A 14921-nucleotide genomic window follows, 5' to 3' on the forward strand; every position below is an offset into this window, starting at 1 on the left:
ACATGAAACGAAAAACATGAATCATGAAACGAAAAACATGTTTCATGAAAATAAAACAGTGCTAAACAAATCTCAAAGTCCCCCTACCAATGAAACGAGTGTGATTCATGCTCATGACATATTTTTATTTTCGGAGAGTTTCATAAATGGCCGCACATATATTTGTTTAGCAGTGTTTTATTTCCATGAAACGTAATTTACGTTTCATGTTTCTTTGATGTGCGGCCTGCCTAAGCCAAGCCGCACACCAAAGAAACATGAAACGAAAAACATGAAACATGAAACGAAAAACATGTTTCATGAAAAGAAAACACTGCTAAACAAATCTCAAAGTCCGCCTACCAATGAAACGAGTGTGATTCATGCTCATGACACATTTTTATTTTCGGAGAGTTTCATAAATGGCCGGAAATATATTTGTTTAGCAGTGGTTTATTTCCATGAAACGTAATTTACGTTTCATGTTTCTTTGATGTAATAGCTTTTAGGGAGCGTAATAGTTTCAGTACAAATCTGACCATATTATGATGAGCCTGTTCTCAGTTGATCCACGGGTATTTATTTGATTATGTTCTATGCCACCTATCCCACATGTCCATAGGACGTTTCCTATCAAGCATTGGAGCCCGCTATCTGGAATTGGATATTTTCACATCATGGGCTGGAAAATGTATTACTCAAACAAATAATAATTTACTGAAAACAAACTTTTGAAAGGAAACAAAAATTGTAAAATGTTTAACGAATAAATATTGCATAGTATAGCAAAGTAGATCTTGAGAATCAGTACTTACACTAGGGGTCGCCAAGTTCTTGAAAATTTCAAGATCTTGTCTTGATTTCAAGATAAGATCAAACAAGAATTAATTTTCGATTTCAAGACAAGACAAGAAACTTTATGTCAATACCAAGATTTCTTGTCAAGAAAACAAGAAATCTTGAAATATCTAGACTAATAATGAAAACTCCAGAACGTGTCTCGGAATGGCAGCTATGTACTCCGTTGCTCCCGCTTGGTGGCGCTAGTGTAGTTGGGGGTCAACGTTTTGACAATTCGTGAAGTTTGTATATGGTGTTTTTGTTTACGATTTAATAAATAATAAATTATGGCAAAAAAATACGGATCTTGACTGTTTGTAGGTACGTTGAAAAACGAATTGAAGAGAAGGAATGCGAGAGTTACTGAAAAAAGGAAGCCCTTTAACAGCCTCCACTGTTTATATAGCCATCTATTTCCTAACTGCCCTGTCCCAGTTGCTTAGTCTCTTGTTGCCACAAGATCAAATTTATATTTTTTGGCTTCGTTTACTAGATGCTTCAGTTTTCCTTCCTTGAATGATCCTCTTATATTCCACGTCGCTATTTTAACTAGTTCTTCTTTATTGCCATTATCTCGTTTATTATTTTTCGATTCTCGTTTCCGTTTTCTTTGCCGGGTCATCTCTGTTGGGTCTCCTAATACTGCATTCAATTCTAGTATTTTGCAATGTCTTTCTCTATTCTTTCCAGTTGCTCCTTTTCTTTCTTCCATTTCCATAATTCATTGTTTATTTCAGTCTTTGGTACCCTGTTTTTGGGCTATTTCTTTTGATTTTCTCTTCCTTGGCAATTCTTCTTATTTTGGCCATTATTTCCCTTTCCGTCCTTCGTCCGATCATCATTTATATATATTCTTTCTCTCAGTTGTTTCATCTTATTTTGCATTACTTTGGTCTTTTCTGTCTTGCTATCCATCTCTACCAAATATATTTTGTCTCCCAGCTTTCTTGCTTCATTAACGTTTACTTTTACTCGCATTTCGGTTTCTATGAATTTTTCTACCTCATTCCCTAGCAAGATTGGTTCATCGATGTCAATCTGCAGTCCTTGAATCACAATATTTTCCTTCTTCCCTCTCTTTCTAATTTTTGTATTCTTTCGTTGGAGATCTTTAATTCATTTCAAAATTGATTAATATCTTGAAGCGCCTTTTCATTAATAAGTTTCAGTTCTTCCATTTTCTTTCGATATCCTTATCGAAAGCTATATTAATCATAGTCTTAATATTTTATTTCTATAGCTCACACCAAAATACATATATTTATGTTGATCTGAGTTTTATAGTGAAGTATTCGATTTTTTACAGTCGAATCCAGGGGCAATACGTAATCTATTTAAAAAAAATTTTTATTGCAGATACGTGCATTTATTGTCGGTAGATATTTATCCCTTCTTGTTGCTACAATCCACTGTTTTCTCATCAGAATATCTTTGGGAAACCTGTATCCTGATATTCTTGATAAGCACAAAGGCACAGCACAACATTGAGGCATTTTATTTTCTCAAATTAAATTCAAAGACTCAAATTAAAAGATTGATTTGAATAGTTGACGTAAGTTGACGTGACCTCCAACTACACAAGCGCCACCTACGTTGAGCTTTCCAGATTAGCTGCCATTGACAAGCCATGAATAAGAAGGCAGATAACAGTTCTTATGGAGTCAACGTCTAGCCGATTTTTTGACTTTGTTATTGTTAAAGCTGCTCTTGAAAATAGCTAACTATCTTTAATGGAAAATAAAGCCACAATTTTACTAAAAAAATTATTTTATTAACGTTTCGACGTTAAAAGTATTATTAACGTTTTATTTTATAATAAAATCATTTTTTTAGTAAAATTTTCACTTATTTCCCACTAAAAATAGTTAATTACAAAAATGCCACAAGAAAATAGCTTCAGAACAACTTGAAAATAGCCTTTCCACAGGTACAGATGTTGCTGGCGTTCCGAGAAAATCCTTGGCAATTTTCGATAATGACATGTAGACATTTGTGTGTCTTCTCCAACACATTGAAGAAAGTTGACAATCATTGAAGCTTCTCAGATGCTGACAAAATTTACTGATCAGAAACCATTCTTTATCTAATATCTTGCAATGATTTAAATTTTCGATGTTATTGCAAAATATAGTTAAAGCATTTTTTACACTTAGACCTCATGTTAGCATCTAGAAAGTTAAATGACAGCTTGTAGGCACATCTAATTTTGGCATAATGTATGACCTCGCAAGCACTGTTAAATTTAAGTTGTATTTGCTCTGAGTTTTTAATTTTTTTGACAAGGTATTTAATTCTACTTACAGGAGAGTTGAAATCTAAAGCAGTATCATTTATATCATTTTCTACTTCGATCTCATCCTCCAAATATTCCAAATCCTTTTCGATGTCTAAACTGTGGCGATTTGGTTCAAGAACTGTTATGATATCCTGGACGGCTAAGTTTAGATTATATGCGAACAATACAAAATGCTTATTTTTTAATCTTCTTCTTCTTGTGCCACTCCTATCGGATATTGGAAATCATCAAGGCTACCCTGACTTTGTTTACAGCTGACCTAAAAAGTTCATTAGTGGTGCAGCCAAACCACTCTCTCAAATTCCGCATCCACGACATTCTTCTACGGCCTGGATTCCGTTTTCCTTCTATTTTTCCTTGCATTATATTTTGAAGTAATGCGTATTTATGACCTCTCATCAGGTGACCCAAATACTCGAGTTTTCTTCGTTTTATCGTTAATAAAATTTCTGGGTCTCTTCCTATCCTTCGTATTACTTCAAGATTTGTGATTCTTTCAACCCAACTTATCTTCAGCATTCGACGGTAGCACCACATCTCGAAACTTTCAATATTTTTTATGTTGTTCTGTTTGAGAGTCCAGGCCTCTACACCGTATAATAGCGTGTTAAATACGTAGCCACTTAGCATTCTTAATCGTAGAGGGATGCTTATATCTCTGTTGCAGAAGAATTTTCTCATCTTTATGAAGGTGTGGCCCTGGCAATTTCGATACGTCTTTTTATTTCATTGTTTTGGTCTCCAGTTTCGTTTATTAAAGTTCCCAAGTATTTATAACTTGATACTTTTTCAATTTGAATACCGTTTATACCAATATGTGTTGGTTGTGTCATGATTTTACTGAAGACCATATACTTGGTTTTTTTGATATTAATGTTTATGCCATAATTGTTGCAAGCAATATTTATGTTTGTAAGTAATCTTTGTAATTCTTCTACTGTTCTTGCAACTAGTACAGTGTCGTCTGCGTATCGAATATTATTTACAACCTCTCCATTGATTACGATTCCTTCATTTGCTTGCAAAAGGGCTTCCTGACAGATGCTTTCACTATATACATTAAATAGCAGTGGTGACAAAATGCATCCCTGTCTTACTCCTCTACGTATTTCTATTGCTTTTGATATCTCGTTTTCTATTTTGATGTTAGCTTTCTGATTCCAATATAAGTTGAGAATTATTCGCAGATCTTTATTATCTATGTCTTTTCTTTCAAGAATGTCTCTTAGCCTATCGTGGCGTACTCTGTCAAACACTTTTTCAAAATCGATAAAACATGCATGTACTTCTTGATTAACGTCTAGGCATCTTTGTGTAAGAACATTCAAACCGAAGAGAGCTTCTCGAGTACCTAGTCCTTTTCTGAACCCCATCTGTGTATTACTAATATCTGACTCCAACTTTTGATAAACTCGGTTGTGGATGATTTTTAGAAATATCTTTAGTAGATGGCTCATTAAAGATATTGTTCGATGTTCTGAACATTCTTTTGCATTGGATTTCTTTGGCAGTGTAACGAATGTAGACAGCAGCCACTCTTGAGGTATAATACCAGTATTGTATACTGTGTTAAATAAGTGCAATATTATACCTATTGATTCATCATTCAAGAGCTTTAGTAATTCAGTAGGAACCTCATCGGGTCCATTTGCCTTTCCAGTTTTGGAATTTCTAAGTGCCATTTCTACTTCACATTTTAGGATTTCAGGTCCCGTTTCACCATTTACCTTGTCAATGTTATTTCTGTTGTCCTCAAACAATTCTCTTATGTATTCACTCCATCTATTAATTTTTCTGTTAAGTCTACAATAATATTTCCGTCTTTGTCCTTAAGCAAACTTATTTGATGTCTTCTTTGGGTTCCTGTAAGTTCTTTTACTTTTTTATGTATATTGAATGTGTCATACTTTCTTTCATAGTCTTCCATTTCTACACATTGTTCTTTAATCCATGATTCTTTGGCCTTCTTTATTATTTGCTTTATGTTCTTATCAACCTCTCTGTATTTTTCTGAATTATTCTTCAATTTGCGTCTTTCATCCATTAGTACTAGTATGTCTGGTGTCATCCACACCTTATGTTTCTTTGGAGATTTGGTTAGGTGTTTCTTTCCCGTAGTTCTTAATATAGTGTTTATATACTTCAGTTTTTCATCTATGTTGTCTGTTCTGCGGATTTGGTTTTCTGCTACACTGAGGTCGGTGTTGATTTCTTCGCGCACTGTTTGTCGTCGGTGTTCACTTTTAAGCTGACTTAAGTCTAACGTTGGGATGATGGTTTTTCTCATTTTCTTTGGTCTAGCTTCTAACACAGATACTATTTTTTAATCACGCAACGCAATAAAAAGTTTGCCGGGAAATCACCGGACCGGGGAATCGACAGACCGGGTAGTCAAGGAATTTCAAGATCTTGAAATTTCTTGAGTCAAGACAAGATATAAGATGTCAAGAAAACGCCAAGACAAGATTTTTTAAATTTCTTGTATATTTCTCAAGACAAGACAAAAAGTTGTTATCAAGACAAGAATTCTTGTCTTGTCGACTCCTAATGACAACCAACATCCAGACTCAGCCTATGCCTTCAAATTTTCTGTGCAATATCAAACGGATCCTCTATTTACAATCCACAGGCTCGCTGTTTTTATGAGGATATGTATGTATGATCTTTCTCTTATGGCTGGTCTTATGGTTGATTTAACAATCAGTCATATTTGTAGGGCGGGATTAGAAATAACAGATTTTTTTATTTACTGACAGATATAATTGGTGAAATGTTCATCCAAGATTCATTCTACCATTTACTAGTTTCAACTTTTCCATAAAAAGTAAAATTGGAAGATGAACTAACTGACCCAATTGAAGCCGGCAATGGGATAAGACAGGGGGATTCCTTGAGTCCTTTATTGTTCAACCTGATCATGGACGAAATAATAAAAAAAGAACTAAAAAAGGATACCAAATGGGAGAAAAACAACTTAAAATAATCTGCTATGCGGACGATGCAATACTAATCTCTCAAAGTGAAGATGATTTACAACGTATGCTGCACCAATTCAACATAATCGCCAGAAAATTTAACATGTTAATTTCCTCAAAAAAGACAAAATGCATGGTTATAACAGCATATCCAATAAGATGTAAATTGGAGCTTGAAGGTCAGATAATAGAACAAGTGATGGAGTTTAAATATCTAGGCATCACACTATCTAGCTACGGAAGGCTCGAAACAGAAGTGGAAGATCAAGTGAATAGAGCAAATAGAGCCGCAGGTTGCCTGAATGACACAATATGGAGAAATAAAAATATCGGAAAAGAAATGAAAGGCAGAATTTACAAAACAGTCATCAGACCAATAATGACATACGCGGCAGAAACACGACCCGACACAGAGAGGACAAAAAGATTGCTCGAAACAGCGAAGATGAAAACCCTTCGAAAAATCGATGGTAAGACTCTATGGGACAGAGCTCGAAGTACAAATATACGACGGAGATGCAAGGTGGATAGCATTAATAACTGGGTAAGAAACAGAAGAATAGAATGGAATGACCACATAAGCTGAATGACAACAAATAGGGTAGTCAGGAGAGCGAGAGACGGCTCCCCAATAGGAAGACGATCAGTGGGAAGACCACGAAAACGATGGAACGACAACTTACTAGAGGCACATTGAAAAAACAGACAGAGTCATGTCTATACAAAAAGAAGAAGAAGAAGAAGAAGAACTTTTCAATAAGTTTTTCTTTGTATACCTTCTTCTTCTTCTTAATGTGCCTATCCGTGACGAATGTTGGCGATCACCATGACAATCTTCATCTTATCTACAGCAGCGCGGAAGGTTCTTTAACCAGGATGTTCTTCTTCATCCTGAACCTCGCTTTCCAAATAGTTTCCCTGGTAGGATGACTTATAGGGGGGCATATTATTCATTTCGCATAATGTGTCCGACTTAATGTGTTTTTTGATAATTACTAATACTCGTAAAGTCTATTTTCTTGTTAAAAAGTTAATGGTATGCATCATGCATTAGTAATTGTTAAATTTTACCAGGTGCCTCAATAATTTGATTACTCACTGTATACCCAAACGATATTTTATATGACAGCGAAGTGTATCATAGTCCATACTGATATAGTAATAGTGCACGTTATCGGAGTTCAAGGTCATAAAAACAAAAGTTGATCTTACGCATTAGCCACTGGCGACATAAAATCATTATAAGAATTTAGTAATTTACAAAAATACCCATTAATCAACACCAAAAATTTCTTTTCTATATAATAGTTCTCAACCGAATGACAAGTAGGTAAGTGACAAGAAAAGTGCTAAGTGCTCCTTTTATTGGTTTTCAAGACAAAATCTCGTGTACGTAGGTACTTTAGTAGATACATTTTTTTTCCTTTGTATCTTGGACAGTAGGTATTGTTTTAGAAAATGTTGCATGCTTGTGTGTTTTTGCTTATTTCTACTAATAGGTAGGTCTACTACTTTGGTACCTCCTACTAGTTATAATAGAAAGTTTAATATTCGGGTATAATATCACAAGAGAGTGAGAATAAATTGAAAATATTGCGACAGTTTTTCGAAAATTTGTTGTCTGGCAATAGACACGAGAGCCTGCAGGACTCGAGTGGCTTTTGCCCAGTGACAACAAATTTGAGTAAAAATGAAGCATTATTTTCTTATTTATTCTTACTGTCGTGTGATATTCGTAAGATTATTTTTTAATACGTATATTATGGATATTTTCTTAAATGTGACAGTTGTCAAAACTAGGAAACTGGTTGCCATTAAACAGAAACAATCTACTTAAAAAAATTATATCGGTAATTTTCTACAGTAGATAATTCTCAGTAGTAATTGCACAAGAGCTCTAAAATTATTGAATTTTTCCCGAGTGACACTCTGACAGTTTTAATTTCACGAGCCGAAGGCGAGTGAAATTATGTCTAAAGTGTCACGAGGGCAAAAATTCTATATTACTTTTAGAGATCGAGTGCAATTTGTTGCGATTATTTCATGAATAAAACTGTTCAAAACCAAAATTTCATTGTAATTTATTTATGTAAGTACAAATTAGTACAACTAAATTAACAGTTGTTATAAATATTAATTTGACGGTTGAAAGTCATCACTTTTATAATTTTTAAAACATTAATTGTCATTAATGTCACTGAATGTATTTTTTCGTAGCAACGAAGTGCATCTGACGTAATATACTTGACGACGGGAAATTATCAAAAATTATCGGATATAATATCACAAGAGAGTGAGAATAAATTGAAAATATTGCGACAGTTTTTCGAAAATTTGTTGTCTGGCAATAGACACGAGAGCCCGCAGGGCTCGAGTGACTTTTGCCCAGTGGCAACAAATTTGAGTAAAAATGAAGCATTATTTTCTTATTTATTCTTACTGTCGTGTGATATTCGTAAGATTATTTTTTAATACGTATATTATGGATATTTTCTTAAATGTGACAGTTGTCAAAACTAGGAAACTGGTTGCCATTAAACAGAAACAATCTACATAAAAAAATTCTATCGGTAATTTTCTACAGTAGATAATTCTCAGTATAATTTTAATCTGATTGGACAGAATTAAACACGTGATCAAATATCTTACTATACGATTGGAAGTTAAAATCATCAAAAAATAATCGATTTAATTTAGATTTCTGTAGCTTTCTATTGGTCAGAATCTCCTATGAATGAAATAATCAGTATAATTTTAATCTAATTGGATAGAGTTAAACACGTGATCAAATATCTTACTATACGATTGGAAGTTAAAATCATCAAAAAATAATCCAAAAAAAAGTTGATTAATAGCAAGCTGAAAATTTGTTACTATAATCTGTTTTTAAACCAGGGGGAGTAATTCAAATTTCCAACACTGTAATGATTGTTTGTAATTGGTCCAACCGCATGCAAGTTTACTCCACTCTTATGAAATTTTGACACTATTGGCAATCTGTTTTCTGCGTTACTCCTTTAATTTTTAGTCTGTTTTTATATAAAAAACAGTTGTTTTAGAACTCTTTAGCGATATATTAGTGTATAATATTTATGAATTATCATCGAAGGCCAACATATCAACCAAACAAGATGTATTTGGTGACTTTTCTAGTGACTTTCTTGGGTGTGAATCTGCCTTTTTAGTTTACTCCTTCTGGTTTAAAAACGAAGCATAGCTTAACGGTGTCCAGTCGGACAACCTTTGATATATGGGAACACTGGAGCAAGGGAAGTTTTAATTGTGGAACGTGTCATTCTGACAAGTTTATGATTGAGAAAACTAGAGGGTTGTTTTAAAGTTTATTCGATAGCACACTTTATATAATATATGAAAAAATATTATATAATATATTTGTTTATAATATTATATAATATATTTGTTTGTCCGAAAAATGTGTTGGGCATTTTAATAAGTCCGACACGTAGAATATGTCAAATAACAGGAATTATATTAGTGGTAAACAGCAGTCTGATTTTTGCATGAGAATCTAACGAAAGGGTAACAAATTAATTGGAAGTTCTGTCCGACAAAATACATGGAACGTTTTCGTAGTCTGACGTTCTAAACCTGTAACCTGTTCCACAATTAAAACTTGTGGAACTTCCTTGTTCCAGTGTTCCTGTACATCAAAGTTTGTCCGACTATTTAGACACCATTAAGCTATTAACAAATTTTCAGCTTGCTATTAATAAACTGTTTTTAGTACGCGTGATCCAGGCCTATTTTCTAAAGAGTTTTTCAATACAGCGGCGTGCAGCGGTGTGTTTCCCGGTAATTTTAAAATATTAGGTATGTATAATACAGTCGGAAAAATGAAAGAATACCCATGAACGAACATATAAAACACGCTGTATTTTCCTGTCACCGTGTCACACAAAAAAGTGGCCAGCGCAAGTACATGTAATAATTATTATTACATGTACTTGCGCTGGACAATTTTCTTTGTGACACGGTGACAGGAAAATACAGCGTGTTTTATATGTTCGTTCATGGGTATTCTTTCATTTTTCCGACTGTATGTATAATCATGCACAAAACTATGGAAAATTCTGAAATTATCATGTGAAGTAAAATTTCATGTGCTACAAATCTTAACTCTACCAGTGTCATGGGAACAGGGCTTTTTTCGAATACAACGTTTTAAAGTGCCATACAAATGCTAGATCGGATTTAAATTTGATATGGTCTATATGGTAATCAATACCTATAATCTTTGAAATTGACCCTCAAGGTAAGCATTTACCTAGCGACATGAAGTCGTGTGTTATCAATCCAATGCGGTCGGCAAATAGCAAACCATGATTTTCCAAAATGTTTTCAATGTACCTACATGTCAGCTGTTCTTCGTCCAATTACCTCCACAGTTCGGTATGGCCTTCAAAAGCAATACCGCTCCACAGCATTATGCCGCCACCGCCAGCCTTCTGTAGACAAAGTTTCGTCGTATTTCGCTTTTATTTTCCATAACTGAGTTTTGGTCTCATCTGAACGAAACATTTTTCCATTACTCGATTGTCCTATTAACATATCCAATTAAAATATTCCATATTTTGTCGATGAGTGTATGTTATAAATAAAATGTGTAGGTAGTATAATCTTTAGTTTGTGATCATTGATCAATAATGTAATAATACTTAGTAAGTGACTCGTTTTACTTGGGCAAGGCAATATGTTTAGTAATATTTTTAACAAATGGGAGTACATATATTTTGTTTTTATTTTGAAAATTTAAATTAATATTTTATTATTTGGGTTTTAGGGATATTGTATTAATGAAAGAAATCGATATGTTTGAATGAAAAGAAGTTTTTTAGTCTAGGCAACTGAATTAAATTTAACGCATATAAAACTGATCTGGATTGTGTATTTTCTACATTTTACAATAAATAAAGTTAATTTTATGTTTCTTCTTCCTAAATCATGCTATCATGCAAGACAATGATTGCATCTAGTACTTGGGTGTCAAACCTTTCTACTAAACGCTATAGTCTCATTAAACTCCACCAAAAAGTTTTGCGCTCTTGACACAAACCAGAAACTTTCTTATGAGAAGGTTAATCTTGGCTGCTAAATACGTGTTTTGGTGGCATATTAGCACCTTTGCATTTCATTTTCACAAAGAACATTGTTAATGTTTTTTCTCATGTTGTAGAGGTTTTTCCCCAGTTGACGGTGTCTAATCACCAATTCACCCATCACCTTCGACTTTTATCTGTAAAGATACGTATCCATACAAGGATGAACCCCACTCCGTGTAGCAGCTCAAATGGATACGGCATGCGCTCCCCTACATATAAACCGCAAACCGGTTGAATCGAAGAGGGTGAGCGCCGAGCGGCGATCACTAAAGCATCCACTATGTGGAGCTGATACAGGGAGCGGGGTTCGCCCTTGTATGGATACGTACCTTAAGGATCCGTTAGACTGGTTAAAATATGCCTTGCGGGAAACGTTGATGATTTTTTGTTTATAAGGGTTTTTTATTATTATCTACCCATTTGTTGTTGTGACTATTTTGTAGCCATTTGTATTTTATTTCTCACATTATTCTTGCTACAGCAGAATGGTCCTTGACCTTCAACAATTCCGCTTGATTTGTCAATATCTTATGTACGAACTATGTACTTACTATTGATTTTTTTCCATTTTTGCGAGATATGCTACTACGGTTCTCTGGGGATCATTACGCAATTTATGTTTAATATTATGAAACAATGTCTCAATAACATTAAGCTCTGGACTGTTCGAAGGCCATGAGAGGGCTTTAATGTTATTGTCTCCAAACCATGTTTTAGCTGTTTTAGCCCTATGGCATGCAGCATCGTCCTGCTTTAATATAAAGTCCGTGTAAAAATCGTGTGCACTTAGAAAAAAAATTTAAAATTTCTTGATACTGCTTCCTTAGTTGTGAGTTTCACCAACTTATATCTTTCTAGACCTGCTGATGACATGCACCCCTGATCATAATTCCTTTAGGAAACTTCACAGTTCTTTTGGGGCAATCTCTAGGGAACACTGCAATTAAAAGTTTATACACCGAGAGAAAAAATTCTTGACATAAAGAAACTTTATTAATATTTAAGAAAGATCGACTTGGCATATTACCTAAGAAATATATCTTTGTATATAAGATATAATTTTCTAAAATATTTCAAATAAATTCTACTATAGCCAAAGAAATATATCTTAAACATGATTGAACTATCACTTTCTGGCAAACTTCAAACCCATTTATCAGAAAGAAATTACACTTGATGTTAATTAATTTTATTAGTCATAAAAATATATTTTCTACAAATTACAAAACTATTCTTTCTGAGCAATAATATTTCTTAGTAAGGAATATTATTATTTTACTATTAATAATTATTAATGTATTTAATGTTAAGAAATATATTTCGCAGAGATAAACGTATATTTAGAGTTAAGTTAATATTTCTTGAAAATAAAGTGACATTACATACGGCGAAATAAATCATTGTGTTAAGGTAAAATCATTTTTTATTAATAAAACAAGATATAAAACGTTATTATTACATACAAATATTATTTTCTCCACTCTTAAACCACTGGCTTCTACACAACAATAAAAGGATGGAGTGGCAAATCCAACTTCCTCAAATTTTCCTTCTTTTGTTAATAGTACTTTGTATATCAGCAATTCACTAAAACAAAATCGTTATGTAGAAAGAGTAAACTTACTTTAATAATTTTTTTTTATAAAGATATAGATATTTATTTTGACAAATTTAGGAAATACAAAAAAAAACAAATACACGGCCCCACATAAGAACTATTAATACTAATAATCAATAATATTTAGTTCAAACATGGCATTATTTAACCTACACATCTTTGTTTATTTTTTTCTTTTTGTTAATAAAATATTAATTATTTATCTGTATAATATTAAGTCACACAATAAACATTGTTTAGCTAAAACAAGAGAGAAAATACAACCAATGTAAAACATTGAAGCAGACATAATAATACGTAATTTTCTTAATTTGTATAATCTAAAAGAGACAGCATACCTAATCATTAAGAAATTTTATTACGGGAAAGTATTATTAGTTTACATCTAAGTCATTTAATACATATTAACTAATTCACGGTTTTCGGCAATAACATTTCTTAACCATAAACATATATTTCTTTTAGACTAACTGATTTCTTTATCTCAAATAAATTAACAGAAAACATCCTCAGCGTTGCACCCGCCATGTTTGATATAGCCTTGTATTGTATATTTTTTATAGAAGACGATACATTCAAGAAACCTATTATAGTTGATACATAAGTATACACATTTTTAAAAAGGTACTTACATGTATGAAATTCTACCATTTCTGGAAGGCCCCGCAGTTGGTTAATAACTCCTTTCTTAATATTGTTCTGAAGCTATATATATTATATCATTCTGTCCCAGTTTTAAATTGTGGCATATTTCCCAGTTATAATAATAAGCTGCTTTATTTCAGAGTCGTCCATCATTATACCTAAATAGCATATAAAGATACTATTATGTTTCTTTTTTAACCATTCGGATACGCAACAATATTATTATTACATCTTAAATTACTCAATTTACTTTTATTTAATACCAATATATGTACGTACCTTCAAAATATCCGTTAATTTTTAAAGAACACCAATAAATCAAAAATCCATCTATATGAACATGAACATATCACGCCATCTTGACAAACACTTACGACTAAATCATAAATAGTTAATCTGCGCAATTCTTTTGTGGAAGAAAATCTCTTTGCAAGTAACATTTCGGCATTAATGACAAAGTTTTTATTTTATAACCACAGTTACTACACAGGGTATTTCTGAAGAATTATTTCTTGTGGTTTAAAATATTTATTTGATTGCAAGAAAATTTCTTGTTCACAAATATAAATATGGATTAACTTAACATTATATTTCTTATACTGCAAAATATTTGTAGTTTTCAATTTAAGAAATAAAAACTTTAGGATAAGAAAATTAAATGTAACCATTAATGCATTTCTTAGTATTGAAGAAATTATCTGTAAGAAATTATTGAGTTGTGTTTAAAAAAACTCGTTTCTTTATATGTGAACCGGTATGTTTAAGTTAATAGGATATGTTAACTTTTAAGAAATATTGCTCAAAGAAATCGGTGTTTTAGGAGAAAGGAAATTGTTCTCTCGGTGTAGAAACCAAGCCATATCAATATTTTGTTAAAAACGATAAACTTTAATCTATTATTGGTTTGTTGTGAAGATGAACGTTTTCAATAAATTTTCGTTTGTCCAAACATAATATGTCTGATCGGCCTCTGGTGAACCAGAACGGCAATAGATGCTTGCGACATGATGAATGATGATACTCCTCCATAAATAAATTGTACTAAACGTTAACTCATAAATTAGTATAAGTACTACATATTTGTTTTAATGTCTTTAATAGATGAAAATATTCAACAAAAGTTTTTATTTTAGAAAATGAAGATCTTAGCAGCCCTTGTCTTATTATGCACACTAAACTATCACAGCAGTTTGGCTAGCGATGACGGATTTAAAGGCATTATTTCCCCAACAAACCAAAAAATGTATGGACAAGCCTTAGAAGCCATCTTTACTATGGGCTTTAGGCTTCAAGATATTCTAAATATGTCAACAGAACAAAATTTAGTTGTTTCACCTCTCAGCACTGCAGCCATCATTGGACAGTTAATGATAGGAGCCGATGGTAAGTGACTACATATTTATAATGTAACAGGCGGGCTGAAAAGTTTGTAGGCTAACATAGAAAAA

At 32.8% G+C, this 14921-nt stretch overlaps 1 protein-coding gene across 4 annotated transcripts in view; it reads left to right on the top strand.

Annotated features, from left to right (window-relative positions):
• The window catches only part of LOC126879757 (serine protease inhibitor 42Dd-like), a 53895-nt gene that overhangs the window by 10781 nt on the left and 28193 nt on the right, over positions 1-14921 (top strand). For 2 of the 4 annotated variants that reach the window (XM_050643003.1, XM_050643000.1), the window contains exon 2: positions 14607-14856. In XM_050643003.1, the coding sequence (XP_050498960.1) occupies positions 14610-14856 (247 nt within the window). In that variant the 5' untranslated portion in view covers positions 14607-14609. Of the gene's footprint in view, positions 1-7198; positions 7480-14606; positions 14857-14921 lie in introns of those variants that run through there. The other 2 variants (XM_050643002.1, XM_050643001.1) reach the window with 2 other exon arrangements.

Source organism: Diabrotica virgifera, chromosome 2 (genome assembly GCF_917563875.1).
Source record: "Diabrotica virgifera virgifera chromosome 2, PGI_DIABVI_V3a".
NCBI lineage: Eukaryota > Metazoa > Arthropoda > Insecta > Coleoptera > Chrysomelidae > Diabrotica > Diabrotica virgifera.